A 16,439-nucleotide genomic window follows, 5' to 3' on the forward strand; every position below is an offset into this window, starting at 1 on the left:
ATATTATTGCAAGGTTTTTCAAAGGAAATCATATTCCTTTTATAAAGATGATTCCCAGTGGCAATCTTTCCCCTTAAAGTTTGCTTCCCGTTAAAGCTCTGACCAACTGCGAGACTGAAGTTACTCCCCTCCCCCTGCACAGTGTCTTAATTCCATTGGGATCGGCAGATCTGGCTGGCTTTTTTATGGCTGGGGGAGCTCTCAGAGGTTCTCTGAGTTCTTTTCCAGAATGTCAATGGAAGTAAGATTATTTGAAACTCACTTTACTCTTCTAGGGAGGGTGAACAATGGCTCAAGATGAGACGTGTATTGAGACAAAGAATTTTGAAACCAAGAGATGTGGCCATTTTTTCAGGAGAAATCAACCAAGTTATTGCAGATTTAATTAAAAGAATCTACATCCTCAGGAGCCAGGCCGAAGATGGAGAGACTGTGACCAGTATCAATGACCTTTTCTTCAAATATTCAATGGAAGGTGAGGTGAAGTCAGGAGGGAGATGGAAGAACGGACATGTGCCAAACATAGGAGTTCTCATTCACTGGGCATGTCCTGTGTCCCCACAGGCATTGTGCTGAGCCCTGTACCCACACATGTGACCCTCACCTGCTAACTGAGCCCGGTGTGCTGCCACTGGTTTGCACGTGGGCAAACTGACAAACCATCTCCATTTTTACTGGCAGAAACTTAGTCTCAAATCGGGTCTTTTTAACTCAAGAATCATGCTCCTAAATTACTGTACATCTTGCTTTAGCACAATTTGTAAAAACCATTAGAAGTTCAGAGGGCCTCTACTACAGTCATTGTAGCTTTTAAAATTTGTGTGGGACGGGTAGGACATTGCTATCAAAATCAAAAATCAAATCTCAAAGGTATTCACTGAAAAGTCCCCTCATTCTCCCTCTCTCCTGACCTGGTGAGGTCACCAGTGTCTTCAAGGGATATTTTATGCACATACAAGGGGATACATGTGAATGAATAGTCTTTTTACCTAAAACGAAACAAAACAGTAGCATACCACTTTATTCTGTACTTTGCTTTTTCCTAAGGAACTTCTGTCAGTTTTCTCCTTTATTTATTTATTTATTTACTCACTTACTTAAAATTGTTTATTCATTTAGTTTTGAGAGAGAGAGAGAGAGAGAGAGAGAGAGCAAGACAGTGCACAAGCAGGGGAGGGGCAGAGAGAGGGAGACACAGAATAGGAAGCAGGCTCCAGGCTCTGAGCTGTCAGCACAGAGCCTGACGCGGGGCTCGAATGCATGAACTGTGAGATCATGACCTGAGCCGAAGTTAGATGCTTAACCAACTGAGCCACCCAGGCGCCCCTCTCCTTTTTTAAAAGATTTTTTAAAAAATTTATTTGAGAGAGAGAGAGTGCACATGTGTGCACTAGAGAGGGTGGGGGAGAGACGGAGAGGCAGAAGGAGAGTCCTAAGCAGGCTCCGTGCTGTCAATGCAGAGCCTGAAGTGGGGCTTGGTCTCACAAACTGAGATCATGACCTGAAGTGAAATCAAACGTCGATACTTAACTGACAGAGCCACCCAGGTGCTCTGCCCCCCCCCCCCTTTTTTTTAACGCATGCTTACCTTACTTCAAATTTAATTTTTTTTTTATTTATTTTTTATTTTTTATTTTTTTTAATTTTTTTTTTTCAACGTTTATTTATTTTTGGGACAGAGAGAGACAGAGCATGAACGGGGGAGGGGCAGAGAGAGAGGGAGACACAGAATCGGAAACAGGCTCCAGGCTCCGAGCCATCAGCCCAGAGCCTGAGGCGGGGCTCGAACTCACGGACCGTGAGATCATGACCTGGCTGAAGTCGGACGCTTAACCGACTGCGCCACCCAGGCGCCCCTCAAATTTAATTTTTAAGTGAACTTTTTAAAGTTCTAGTAATGCTTGCCAAATCTAGTAACGCAATCAACAGGGTGGAGTTGTAAACACTGGAAAATCGTGATGCATTGAGGCTGTTCCCTCTCTTCCTATGGCTCTCTTGGCCAGGGGCTCCCCCTTCTGTGGCCCAGAGGAGCCACCTTTCAATTCCCCAAGGTTGGGCAAGGGGCCGATAGGTTGGGTGCTTTGGGTCCTGGGTGTAGAACAAACCGTGGGGAGGGGGGTGTGATGAGGTGAAGCCCCGCCAGGTGGAAGGAAGGACCTGCCGGCTGTCAGCACTGAGTGTGCAGCGTCCTGTAACCCGGGACGTGGTGGAGAAGACGACCGGTGGTGGAACAGAGCCTCCCTTCCGAAGGGCAGCTCCATCGCTTTTGAAAGTGACTTTTGTGGCTAGATATGGCCTGTTGATACTGCAAGTAACCTAGAAGTAGGTTTAAACTCTCTTTCCCGGGCAGGAGTGGCCACCATCCTGTATGAGAGCCGCCTGGGCTGCCTGGAAAACAGCGTCCCGCAGCTGACCGTGGACTACATCGAGGCGCTGGGGCTCATGTTCAGCATGTTCAAGACCTCCATGTACGCGGGCGCCATCCCCCGGTGGCTCCGCCCCTTCGTCCCGAAACCCTGGCGGGAATTCTGCAGGTCCTGGGACGGACTCTTCAAATTCAGTAAGTGAAGAATTCAGGGGCACCTGTTGTCCAGCCAGCCGACCTGACTGCCATTACTCGTGGGGTATCTAACGCTTGTGCAGACAGAGGGGAGCTCCGCGGGGGATGAGCTGACACATGTTGTTATTTGGACCGCTTATTTGGACAGATTTCTTGGATGAAAAAAAGCGTGTGGGTGGCTACTACAAGCAACCTGACCGATTTCTCATTTTTAGATTCTTCTCATTTTGGCAAACTTGCTAGCAGTGATGTAGGCAAGTAAATGTTGCCTAAGGGAGACGATGTCTTTAGTCCAGTAATTCTGTCATTGCTGAAAATGAGTGGGCCTGGGCACACTCATTTGAACATTCTTCTTTGCAGCTGTTTGGAAGAGACAAATTTCTGTTTTCTTACTGGGTGAAACAAACTAAGAAATAATACTTTGTTCCAACTCAACAAAGCAAGATCCGTTTTCCTACATGGCCAAAAATTTCACTAAAAAAGTTTCCTATACTATATGTTGACTAACTTGAATTTAAATACATAAAAAAAAAAAAAAAGAATTTCCCAAAACAAAAGATTTCCAAAATGTTTATTAGAACAGTGTTTCTAGAACAATACTAACTTTGAAAGAAGTATCCTACGGTGCCTTTTGAAGAGGCCAACGTTCATTTGAATATATGTGTCCTGATGGACTTACTATGCCACTATCTTTTTTATGGTAACATGGCCTTTATAGTCAATCCATTGCCCCTTCTGGAAACATGGTGGGATAAAAAAAAGTGGGGGGGAAGGATCTGTATTCTTGTTACTCCAATCCTTTTTTGGCTATTTGATGAATAAAGCGAACATTTGCAAATATCTTCTAGATTATTTTCAGAGGAAAAAAAAAGATGCTTAGCTTGTCTTTAACTTTTCATTCATTTATACAGACAGGCCCACTGATGAGGTTCCCAGATTGATGGTAAATTAGCTTTGGAACCTGCCACAGATTAAGTTATCGGGAGGACGAAGAGATTGTTCTCAACCAGAATGTCTTTCAAGAGGAATACTCTTTTCAAACAGGCCAGATCCACGTGGACAATAAGCTGAGGGACATACAGTGCCACATGGACCGAGGGGAGACAGTGAGGGGCGGGCTGCTCTCTTGCCTCTTCCTCAGTCAGGAGCTGACGCTGGAGGAGATCTACGCCAACATGACCGAGATGCTGCTGGCGGGCGTCGACACGGTGAGCGGCTTGGCTTTTCTGTCTTCTCCATTAGCAGAGCGTGGTAAAAGCCGGTGGCCTTTCCCAGTAATCTCATACGCGTTTGTACCAGCTGGACGCCTGCCTCACTGCTGAAAGGCTCCAGGAGAAAACTCTAACATTTAAATAACATATATGTATTTCAAACGTAAAACCGTAATTCTGCAAAAAAGGTAATCCCCATTCACTTATCACACACGCAAAGTAACAATTATGTTTTAATGCCTGAAAAATCATTCCTGATTTGCAAACATTGAACCATTCCTTCATGATATCAGAAATGAAGAAGGCACAGACATTAAAAACCTTATTGTTTATCATTTAAAGTATTGAAGGTCATGGAGAGCTCCACAGTTCATCTCATAAAGCCATGTAACTTTTAAACCAAAACTTACTAAAGAGGGCAGAAAGAAGGAAAAGTGTAGGAGCGCCTGGGTGGCTCAGTCGATTGAGCATCTGACTCTTGATTTAGGCTCAGGTCACGACCCCAGGCTTATGGGATCGATCCCCATGTCCAGCTCCGTGCTGAGTGTGGAGCCTGCTTGAGATTCTCTCTCTCTCTCTCTTTCTCTCTCTCTCTCTCTCTCTCCCCCCCCCCGCCTGCCCCTCTCCCCTATTTGCACACATGCGCTTTCTCTCTCTAAAATTTAAAAAAGGAAAGAGAAGTGTAATGAACAGTTTGAGTTATGAACATGTGTGCGTATCAGTCTTAAAATCCTAATGAATAGATTTATTGTGGCAGATGCATAATGTACTGTGACCAAGGAAGGGTGGCCGTCAGAGTGAAACAGCACTGCCAAGTGACTGGGTGGGAATTCTGTACCCTCCTGTTAAGTGACAAATGAAGGTGCAGAAAAGTGTGTGTGCTGTGCTCATGTTAGTAAAGCAAACAGTGGCCTGGCACTGGCCCGTCTGTGTGCATGTGGAGGAGGTACGGAGGGTGCACACTGGATTGTGAACATGGGTTACTGGCTGGGAGTGGGAACCATGTTTTCTCCAAAATCATTATAATAATGTATAATAGGATACCATTATTCATGTGTGGAAAATGATACACATGTGGGTATAGTTACAGAGACATTTTTAAATTTGCTAAAAGGAAGTAGTGAAACAGGAATAAGGCACAGACCTCCTGTTTAAAGGGAGCACCCCTCCCCTCCAAGTTGACTTATTTTTATTATAATGGGACATAAACATGTACAAGCAAAAACATTAGCATACACTCCTTATTCTTATGGATCTTCCACAACATAAAACAAAAACAATTTCAATCAAATACAAACTAACCAATGAAATCAAGGCGATCAATGAAAACTCTAATCAGCTGTGGGAATGTGATGGGTGGTGTGGGTTTCCTTGAATGCGGAAAAGATGAGTGAGTGGATGGCCTTGCCTCTAAGCAGATTTGGGTGCATTGTGCCTCCTGCCGCCTGGTGGTAGCTAAGAGCATCACATGAGGTGGAGCACAGAAAGGAAGGGATGGTCTCACAACTTCATATTCGTTTCCTAACTTATTACTTTACAAAACCTTTAGGGGCACCTGGATGGCTCAGTCGGTTGAACATCCGACTTCGACTCAGGTCATGATCTCACGGTTTGTGAATTTGAGCCCTGTTCAGGCTCTGTGCTGACAGCTTGGAGCCTGGAGCCTACTTCAAATTCTGTTTTTCCCTCTCTCCCTGCCCCTCTCCAACTTGTGCTCTCTCTCTCAAAAATAAATAAACATTTAAAAACAAACAAACAAACAAACAAACCCTTTATTACAGTGTAATATATGCACCAGAAACTGCATCCACCGAAACGGTACAATTTGATACAAATTGCTGGCAGATACAGGATAAAGCACAATGCAGTCATTCATGAAACCACCACCACAATCAAGATCCTGAACATTCCTACCACCCCTGCAGTTTCCTCACCCTTATTTCAGTCCATCTCTTCCCACACCCCTGCCCCAGGCAACCGCCAATCTGCTCTCTGACACTGAGCATCAGTTCGCACTTTTCTAGAAATTTATAGAAATAGAATCATACATACAGTGTGTATTTTGCACCCAGCTTCCTTCACTCAGCAAAATGACTTCAAAGCAGTTTATTCTTTTTTATTACCAAGGACAGACATCCCTTGCTTTATTGTGCTTCGCAGATAATGTTTTTGTTTGTTTGTGTGTTTACTAATAGAAGTTTGTGGCCACCCTGCGTTGAGCAAGTCTGGTGGGGCCATTTTTCCAACAGCACCTGCTCACTTTGTGTCTCTGTGTCATATTTTGACAAATCTTGCAACATTTCTAACTTTTTCATTATTGCTATATTTGTTGTAACATAATACATATTATATTTGTTGTAACATACAATATATAAATATATATAATAAAGAATCACTGGTCTGTGATCAGTGATTACGACTTGCTGAAAGCTCAGGTGATGGTTAGCATTTTTTAGCAATAAAGTATTTTTTTTCTTTTTTTAATTTTCTTTTTTTTAATTATTATTATTTTTTTAACTTATTTTTTTAAGTTTATATCCAAGTTAGTTAGCTTATAGTGCAACAATGATTTCAGGAGGATATTCCTTACTGCCCCTTACCCATTAGCAATAAAGTATTTTTTAAGGTATGTACATTGGGTTTTTTTAAAGACATAATGCTATTTCATGCTTAATTGATTACAGTATAGTGTAAATATAACTTTTATATGCACCAGGAAACCAAAAAATTCATTTGACTTGCTTTGTTGTGATATTCATTTTATTATGGCGGTCTAGAGCCCAACACTCAATGTCTCCAAGGTATGCCTGTCATATTCCATTGTCTGGATATACCGCATTTGGTTTTTCCACATAAATGTAATTTTAATAGACATTTCTAAGTGATTCCCTTACCATTTATAAAGAAGAATTTGTACATTATATATATTACAGAAGAGCTTGCCCTCTAAACACATATAATATTTATTACAGGGAAATGATATCAGTATGGCCGACTTACTTTAAATTTTTTTTAGGCAAAAGAAAGGGCATTTATACTGTGGAATTTCCTTGCTTATAAGAGAGTGAAACACAGTCACATAGATAATAGTGAAAATGTGGTGAAAGTCTTGGAGGATAAAATAGAATTATTCTCAATAACCAGAAATGTAATTCTTCAGTCTGAGTGGTATAAAAAATGACACTGCTTGGGGTGCCTGGGTGGCTCAGTTGGTTAAGTGTCTGACTCTTGATTTCAGCTCAGGTCTTGATCTCAAAGTCGAGAGTTCAAGCTGAGTTGGGCTCCATGCTGGGTGTGAACGCCTACTTAAAAAAAAAAAAGACACTGTTTTGCATAAATGAGTTATTAAATCCTTGTAGGTTGCTTTACTTGATAAGTGCATGGAAACTAGAGCTAACGAGTAATCCTGCCACAGATGAGGCAGCCAGAGCAGGCCTCGCCCAGCTATTGTGGGCTATGGAATGCCAGAAGGTTGAACAGTTCCCCAGGCTGATGGGCAGTCTCAGGCCCTTTCTAGCAAAAGCCAGATGGCTCTTGCAAAGAAGCTCACAGGAAGTTCCAGGCACAACTTCCAGACTTGACCAGCATCCCCAAGTCCTCTCAGACTCCACTGAAGAGGAGGCAGATTGCTTTTAAGTGATCTAAAGAACTTCTAACATAATTTTTCCTCTGGCTTTTTATCGAAAGAGCAATTGAATCACACAATTGATGTGACTTTCCAAAGTATTTTTTTTTTTCTGGAGTGAATTAGGAAACTCACCTTTGTTTTGGTAAGACCTAACATACTCCGATGGAGTTTTATGAACGTGACTTTTCACATATGCTTATGTTCACATGACTTCATGCCTGATGTTGCCTGCTGCTTAAATCTTTGGTGTTGCTCACTCCTGTGCCTATGTCTGCCGGTTTCTTTATTAGACATCGTTCACATTATCCTGGGCAGTGTATCTCCTTGCGAGGCACCCAGAAGTGCAGCAGACCGTGTATCGGGAGATAGTTAAGAATTTGGGGGAAAGACATGTCCCAACGGCAGCCGATGTCCCCAAAGTCCCATTGGTCAGAGCTCTGCTGAAGGAAACCTTGAGGTAAAAGCCTTGCCAAAACTGTGCCTTTTAAGTCTCTGATTTTTTATCGTGACGACTCATGCTTTTGACTAAAAACCGGGTCCAAAACAAATGTGCCAACATCCTTCAGTGGCCGAAATGTTGAGGAAGGAGCTATTTCTGGCTATCTTTGTTCCCTCTCTGACCTTGTCAGAATAGTAGAAAGGCTATTCTGTTTTACAGTTTGAAATATTAATTTTTCTTCATAAAGCCCTTTGGAGCCCTCTGCTTTAGTGATTTGGTTCACCACGCTCCCCAGTGTGCTCCTGGATCAGTACTCCTAGGTGTCTGTTCCTCTGAAGGTAAACCAGAACAAGACTGATTTATTAGGAAAATATTTTGGGGCTGTTTGGCTAATTATCAGGCCTGCTTACAAAAGACTGTGGTTCTCGTGTGGATATGCTAGTTCGACTGGAGACACCAAACAGCGAGGCTCATTCAGTCCCTGACAGGGCTTCACCGACACTCGGAAGAGCCGGGATGTGAGGGCTCTGGGTGGCCATGGGTGGACTTGGGTGGGAGGTGGTGGGATTAGGTGGCCAGTGAACCTTCTTCCTCCTTTGAGGTTCAAGGATCCTGAACACAGGGTTCCTCTGTGTTCAGAGCAGGGGACTAAGAGCAGAAGTTATTTACATAGTACCCATTATAATAATTGGATCCTCAGTCTATAGCATGTTGTTTAACCTTGGGGGGGAGAAAAATAACTAGCTGTGTGTTTACTGGTATTTGTCAATTAAAGTTTTACTCAGAGTTTTCTCCGGATTGCCTAAGACAATCCAAACACGGACGTGCATTTCTCAAAATGTGTTTCCTGGACCCCCAAGTCCTGTGGACTATTACTTGATAAAGGGGTCCCGGGTGCATGTAAGTTTCAGAATTTCTTCCACACTCTCCCTCCTGGGAACACAATAGTACGTTCAAGGCTCTGCTCTGTGTTTTGTGCACATTTTTGACTGTGGGACTTTCCTTCGCATCCCTCAGAATACTCGCTGGCCACAGCTAAGGAGCCACAAAGGTCCTTGCGAGATTTCTTAGTTGAAACCGGACCATGTGTTACGTTGTGGAAGACGAAAATGGCAAAATAGCCAGACTTTTCGAAAATTTAGCACAATATTTTAAAAGTGGCTGTTCCATTCCTGCTTCCACTGGTTCTTTTCCAGGCTGTTTCCAGTGCTTCCAGGGAACGGCCGAGTCACCCAGGAAGACCTGGTTGTTGGCGGGTACCTGATTCCCAAAGGCGTAAGTTTGGCTGCCAGGGTGTGGGCACTTGGGCTCTGCCGTGTGGCTGAATGGGAAATGTGCTGGTATGTTGACGAAGCCCTTGCGCCCGAGCAAATATCAGTAGGTTCCTTTCCTTCTGCACGTATTGCATGATGAAGACGGGGCTTCAGAAGCGAGGAGCAGAAGCAAAGCCAGAGATTTTTGTAGCTCGCAGGCTTCTCCCTCCCTCCCTGAGAGGCCTGTGGACACAGCAGTTGTGGGGGTTGGAGGGTTGGGGGGGGTTTGAAGGACCTGAATCTCCTGCTCAGCTCCTGAGGGAGGATTGCCATCCTGGGGGCCCTCCTCCTGGCCAGAAGTGCCTCTGGAGGGACTGTCCACCCGGGGCTCTTGCCTCTGCTCTGCCTTCACGCCATCCTGTTCTTTATTCCTTTTCGGTTGCAAATGGTGTCCTCAGACCCAGCTGGCCCTCTGCCACTATGCCACTTCCTACGAGGATGAGAACTTCCCTCGGGCCAAGGAGTTCCGGCCGGAGCGCTGGCTGCGGAAAGGAAGCCTGGACAGAGTGGACAACTTTGGGTCCATCCCCTTCGGGTTCGGGGTTCGGAGCTGCATCGGGCGGAGAATTGCAGAACTGGAGATCCACCTCGTCGTGATCCAGGTAGGTGCATGGGTCCGGACGTTGGCCTTCCGCCTTGGCCTGGTTTACGGGGCTCTGTTGGACCAAGACTTGGGTGGGAGAGGAGATGTGATTTGGAAAACTCAAAAGCAAGAGCTTCATGTTAAGTCCCTTTTATATTTTAAAATGCCACCCCCCACACAGTAGCCACCTTCCTTAGTCCCCTGACCACCTGCTGAGCCTCTTGCCTCCTTGGACTTGTAGGGCAGCAGTTCAGGCCCTTGGAGGCCTGAAGGACTGGGGTGTGGACATGTGGGTGTTGTAGGGTGTATAGGGGCCCGAGAGCTCAACTCTTGTCACACTAGGAGCTCTGGGCACATGTAAACGGGAAGGTGTCAAATCAGTGGTCCTCAAACGTTATGGAGAGAAAAGGCACTAGGGGGCTCCTTAAAATGTAGGTTCCAGGACCCCACCGCAGAGAGAGTAATTTGGTGGGTCTGGGATGGGCCTGCTGGGCGATTCGGACTCCAGTGACCACTGGGCTGCACTCTAAGAGATGTGTGAACCAGCCACTCACACAGCGCAGTGGTTCTCACACTTGTTTAGGCTGCCAAACATCAGGAAGGCTTTGTTCTTGTTGGAGAATACCTTACATTTAATCTCTTAATACTAAAATAGATGCTTTTTGGCCTATACTATACTAAGTAATGTCTGAAGGAAATTTCATAAAAGAAAAGACTTTGATAGAGAAAATTAAACCTAGGTTTAATTAGGTTGTCTTGCAAATTTAGGAAGACTGTGATGAGCCTAGCTTAGCCATGGAAGGCCTTGGCCCAAGTTTTGGGAGCTATTGTCATTGACGTTGCATTGGAAGAACACGGAGATTACCTCATGACCCAAGCTCCCCATTTTACTGATGACGAAACTGAGGCTCAGAGAGTTGGAGCCACTTGCCACAGTCACAGAATGACAGGTGCATGGCACGACCCAGGCGTCTTGACTCCTTCCTGCATCCCCTGCCCCCCCATATCATAGAGGGGCTTTCCTGAAGCCTCACAGAGTTTAGAGCAGAGCGCTGAGGGGTTGGGACCTTGATGACAGTGAGAGAGAGGGCGTAAGGCACCATGGAAGCCTGGTCAGCCTGGGAGGGATGGAGAGGGATTCTGGATGGTGGGTGCTTGGGGCTGTCTGAGAGCTGGAGAAGTTGAGGGGCTACTGCCCAGTGGGAGAGGACGTACAGGGAAGTGTGGGGGGAAAGCACCTCTCTGGAGTTGGGTGGCTCAGGTCAGGGAAGCTTGGTGGCCGGTGTGTGTAAAGGGCCATTCCCACCTCTGTCGGGATGTGTTAGCTGCTGGCAAGGTTCAGGGGTGTCACCAGAGCAGCCGTCCTGGGGACCATGGGACGCTGGCCCATCCAGTTGTGTCAGAGGTGAGAGGCAGCTCAGTGAGGTGTTGATTCCAGGGCGAGTAGGGCCCAGTTCAGCTGTTTTCTGCTTCTGACACTATGGGCAGCCTTCTCAGCCATGCCGAGCCCATGTCCTTATTCACAAAATGGGCCAAATGCCTACTTCTTGGTTGTGTGGGGACTAAGCAGTGTCCATACGCGGTCTGTGCCGACGGGCCGGGAGCTGCTGTTGTCTCTGCTCTGCTCTGAGTGTCTGCCCTCGGCTTTTCAGGAAGGTCTTAGGCTCCATAAAACTCTGCTGTACATTGTGTGGCCACGTCCCGAACAGGCTGAGGCCATTTCCTACCAAGGGTCATTCAGGCAGGCGTGGAGCTCACTGCTTCCCCTGCTCTGGCTGCCCGAAGGACCAGAGGCCACTGCGAGAGCAAGAGAGGCCAGCCTTGCCCGATGCTCCTGTTGGCAGAGGGTCAGAAACAGGGTGTTTGGTGGCAGTGATGGGGTTTTGTTTGGTGCTATTAACACACAAATGGATCTGCTTCTTTTTTTTTTTTTTTTTTTTTTTTTTTGCAAGAGAGAGACATAGTGCAAGCAGGGTAGTGACAGAGAGAGAGGGAGGCACAGAATCCGAAGCAGGCTCCAGGCTCTGAGCTGTTAGCACGGAGCCTGCCTGACACGGGGCTCGAACTCACAGACTGTGAGATCATGACCTGAGCCGAAGTTGGACGCCTAACCAACTGAGCCCCCCAGGTGCCCCATCAGAGTTCTCATTTCTACTTGTGCGAATACAGAAAGGGAACATCGCTATTTGTAATTGTCAGGGGGAAAAAAAAAAGAGAGAGAAGGCACACGTAAACTGTGTTAGCAATGCGGAGGAGACAGCAAAAAATGCAGTTGTCGATATTTTTAAAATTTATTTATTTATTTATTTAGAGAAAGAAAGGGAGGGAGAGAGTGAGCACAGGAGGGGCAGAGAGAGAGGGAGAGACAGGGAATCCCAAGCAGGCTCCACACTGTCAGCACAGAGCCCAATGCAGGGCTTGAATTCACGAACCATGAGATTGTGACCTGAGCCGAAGTCAGATGCTTAACCAAATGAGCCACACAGGCGCCCATGTGTGTTCTGACACAGGTCTTTAGAGCAAGTTGCTGTGTTCCTGAGCCCACTGGTGGCCTGAACGTCAGGCCATGGCCGCTTGGTCGGGGAGGTTATTGCTTTAGGCTGACGCATACTTTGGTGCTTTTTAAAACTCGTTCTGGAGGTTGTCTCTAGTTTTATCCTGAGTGGTAAGCCTGGTTCTCCTTCTGGACCGTAGAAATGAGAAATGGGATCAAAGGCACAGATCAAAAATATTTAATATTTTTTTAGCGTTTATTTACTCTTGAGAGAGAGAGAGAGACAGACTGTGCAGGCTCCAGGCTCTGAGCTGTCAGCACAGAGCCCGACATGGGGCTCGAACTCACGAACCATGAGATCATGATCTGAGCTGAAGTCAGAGGCTTAACTGACTGAGCCACCCAGGCGCCCCCAGATCAAGAATATTTAAATTAAGGAGAAATTAAGGACATTTATCACTGAAGCCTGTTGGAATGATTCACCTGCCCCCCACTCCCCGGCGGTGTGCTCCCCTGGGTCTGTATCACCTCAGATCCCCAGCCGGAGGGAAACCTGGGATTTCACTTTATCTCTCTGTCCTCCTTGCTCCTTTGATTTGTTCTTTCCCTCCACCTAAAGAGGAAGCAGAGGAGTTGGAGCTTTGAGATGGCTGAGAAAGCCTAAGTCATTTGAACATCGTGTCTGCATACCTTTGTCATGTGAGCTTCACGGTTGCTCAGTGGACAGACCAGGCTCCTGTGCAGGACCTGGTGCTGCTTTCAGAAGCATGGCATCTCCCTTGCACCGTCCTGACGGGGATTGGCGTCCTGCCTACTTCCTGGGCTCCCTGCAGCCCACGGCCATCACGGGCAGGTGAGGGGCCCCCATTTGGAGCACTGCGAGTCCTGTACTATCCCAATTTTGAATCCCCCTTCTCTCTTTCTATTCTTAGTTGCTTCAGCATTTTGAGATCAAGACATCTTCTTGGACTAAAGCAGTTCCTGCCAAAACCCATGGGCTTCTGACGCCAGGGGGGCCCATCCACGTGCGTTTTGTTAACAGAAAGTGATCCTGGATTTTTAAACCCAGCCAGCCGCCTGCCACAAACCAGTGTCAACTGATGATGGTGGAGGAAGGAAATCGTCACTTTCAGAGGCTGTCTTGCTGATAAGCTGGCCTCCCTCCATGTTTTGCAAGACTCCTAAATCTTTAGGCAAAGTAATGTGAAAAGATTATTTGGCTTTTGCAAACCAGAGCTGCCTTTTCTTTGGGGAAATGGCTGTTTAAAAACCAGTGGCACTGAATTCTCATGTCTCCTATGTGGTCTTACTTGATATTCAGTTAGGCGTAGTCTCCTATGCATTTCTGCAAGGAAATGTTGGCTTGCTTATAAATTCAGTGCTTGAATATATGTTCTGTAATGCTGCACCAGGACCCTGTCAGGAGGCAAGCTCAACTTACTGTTTCTAATCTGACGAGGAAACGTGTCTCTATAAGACCACAATTATGGGAAGAAAGCGCCAGGGTCAACATTTTATCCTGAGCAGGCCTCAAAGTTAAAAGAACCATATTCTTACTTTTCTCTCCAAACTAGTGCTTCCTTTTCCAGTGACGGCTCCTAAAGAAGTTGAATGTTAGTTTTTGTTTAAAAGAAATAATCAATAAAATAGAGAACTCCTGGTGAAACCAAGAATAATTGGGTTTTCTAACCGAGTGTAAACACTGAGCAGATGTATAAGAAAGAAAACCTGACAGGGTGGAATGTCATAGTCTCGGCTGAGAAAAATGAATTACAGAAGCATCGTGGAAAACAGCGTAACTTTAGTACATTTTTATTGCGAGGAAAAATAAACATGTAAATGGACATGCTGTAGATAAAATAATATTTTTATCTTCATGGTGTTAGTTTAAAGATCTGGACTGGAAACGTGATCCAGCGGCTGGTGCTTATGTAAGGCTCCAAGTGGATGCCTTGGGCCTCAGCACTGTTCGCTCGTGCCAAGTTCTGCTGCCTCTCCTGCTACTTGCTGGTCGCTAATAAGAAAAAACACCATTTGATAACATTCTCTCTGCATGGTCGTGCTTGAAACTGCTTGTCCTCAATCCCATAAATCTTTGCCCATAACGCTTCCCCCAAATCACTTCCCTACGAATACATACCGTATGTCTCCCCTGCCTTTAGTTAGTCGGGCTGCAAAATAACCCTCCAGTAAAGTAGAAATCATATTCATTTCACATACTGTTTTTGTTAAAGTATGTAACAATATTAAATCTTTGTGAGAAGACAGAATAACTGTAGTATGAGAGCTGTAAAAATATGTACAGTTAAGTATGAAATGATGTCCTAATAACTGACAAAATGTTGGATTACTTTGAGGTATGTAAGCTTTTATAAACCAGCTATGATTCTATTCTGTTTGTGACTGAAATTAAAAAGAATTGAGACTAAGCAACCTGAAGGGACCTCTTATTCTACAAGGCACCCCTCTCCCCTCTTCCCCCGCCCCCCGCCCCGTGAACTCTGGCCCTGCCTGGCAATCGGCACACGCTGAAGAGCTGGAGTGCAGGTCAGGTGGATAACCGCTGCTCAGCTCTCCGTCTCATGAACAGAGGGACAGACAGACCTTAGGAGCCTCCTGAGGTGACGCAACAGGAAGCAGATGGCAGGGACTATCAAGCATTCTTACCAAAGAAATGGAAATTGTATTGGGGAAGCCTGTAGGTTTACTACCAGCTCATAGGAAACACAGAGGAACAGGTTCAAACTCCAAGACCATTACCATATGGTTTCACTCATAAGTGGAATCTAAAAACAGAACCCAAATGAGTAAACAGACCAAAAGCAGAATTGGACCTAGAAATACAGAGAACAAACTGGTGGTTGCCACAGGGAAGGGGTGGGGGAGGGGCAAACAATGGGTGAGGGGGTGTGGGAGGTCCAGGCTTCCCATCATGGCATGAATAAGTCACGGGGACAGAGGGCACAGCCTAGGGGATATAGTCTGGTCCTGTGATAGTGTATGCTGGCAGACGGTAGGTATGCTTGTGGGGAGCACAGTATAATGTATCAACTTGTCCAGTCACTGTGTGGTGCACCGGAAACTAAGGTAACACTGTGTGTCGACTAGACTCAAATAAAAAAAATGGTTTTGAAATGAAAAAAAAATGAAGTGGCCCTTAAATGGAAAAATTAATAAATAAAATACACAACAACTTAAAAAAACAAAAACAACCCCCTGAAAAAACAACTCCAAGCAGATGCAGTCAGTAGAATCCACAATATAGTGAGGTCTACGACCAATAAGTCCATTTTTTTCAGCAAATAAGTGATAAGGAAAAAAAAAGAGGAAGGGGCCTGTTGTAGATTCCGAGAGATTTAAGCAACCTATTGACCACACGTGATGCCGGATTTGGTTTGGATCCAGATTCGAGTAAACCGCTTGTACAGAAACATTTAAGAGACAATTAGGGAAATTTGAACACTGTATTTGATGATATTAAGGAATTACTGGGGTGTTGTGGTGTGATAGTGGTAGTTCTTACATTAAAACGAGGGAGAGAGATACCAATGGTATCTCATTTATGGATGAGCTGCTGTGATGTCTTGGGTTTGCAGTAAAACAGCACCGTTGTGGAGGGCCAGTGATGTGGGGGCAGAGGTGGAGGGTGCGGGGAGGGTGAGGTGAACCAAGGCTGGCCCAGTGTCGATAACTGTTGGAGCCGGTGAAGGTGGGTGGAGGATTCGTGACACTATTGCCTCCACTTTGTGTATGTGTGTGAGCATTTCCATAATAAAAACCTGTCTTCAGAGGCCAACGACTGGATTAATAACCTTATAGTTCACTTCTTTTTCATGACTATTCACTCACCAGCCAAACTGACTATAAGCTAGCTTCTTCAGGGAGCCACACCTCTTCTTTCAATGAGTGTCAGAGATGATTGATTTAACTCACTATGGGACAGCCGCTGTGCTGGGATTCAAGGGACCTGGCGGCCTGGGGTCAGCCAGCTTTGAGAGCTGGGGACAGATCTGGAGCTGAGCAGGGGACACAAGTGGGTGAGAGCTCTGGGTGTGAGACCACAGAGCGGGAGCGCCTGCAGAGTGTGTCCCCTGCCTCAACATTCTCCAGCTCCAAACTCCATTTCTTTTCTTTAAAAAAAAATTTTTTTTTAAACGTTATTTATTTTTGAGAGACAGAAGGAGACAGAGTGAGAGCAGGGGAGGGGCAGA

At 45.6% G+C, this 16,439-nt stretch overlaps 1 protein-coding gene across 5 annotated transcripts in view; it reads left to right on the forward strand.

The window, feature by feature from the left end:
* Window positions 1-16,439, forward strand: part of CYP27C1 (cytochrome P450 family 27 subfamily C member 1) — a 37,038-nt gene that overhangs the window by 9,112 nt on the left and 11,487 nt on the right. For 4 of the 5 annotated variants that reach the window (XM_023259214.2, XM_045033578.1, XM_023259212.2 and 1 more), the window contains exons 3-8: window positions 276-475; window positions 2,351-2,560; window positions 3,605-3,768; window positions 7,690-7,856; window positions 9,035-9,113; window positions 9,550-9,753. In XM_023259214.2, the coding sequence (XP_023114982.2) occupies window positions 276-475; window positions 2,351-2,560; window positions 3,605-3,768; window positions 7,690-7,856; window positions 9,035-9,113; window positions 9,550-9,753 (1,024 nt within the window). Of the gene's footprint in view, window positions 1-275; window positions 476-2,350; window positions 2,561-3,604; window positions 3,769-7,689; window positions 7,857-9,034; window positions 9,114-9,549; window positions 9,754-13,160; window positions 14,658-16,439 lie in introns of those variants that run through there. The other variant, XM_023259213.2, reaches the window with a different exon arrangement.

Source organism: Felis catus, chromosome C1 (genome assembly GCF_018350175.1).
Source record: "Felis catus isolate Fca126 chromosome C1, F.catus_Fca126_mat1.0, whole genome shotgun sequence".
Lineage (NCBI taxonomy): Eukaryota > Metazoa > Chordata > Mammalia > Carnivora > Felidae > Felis > Felis catus.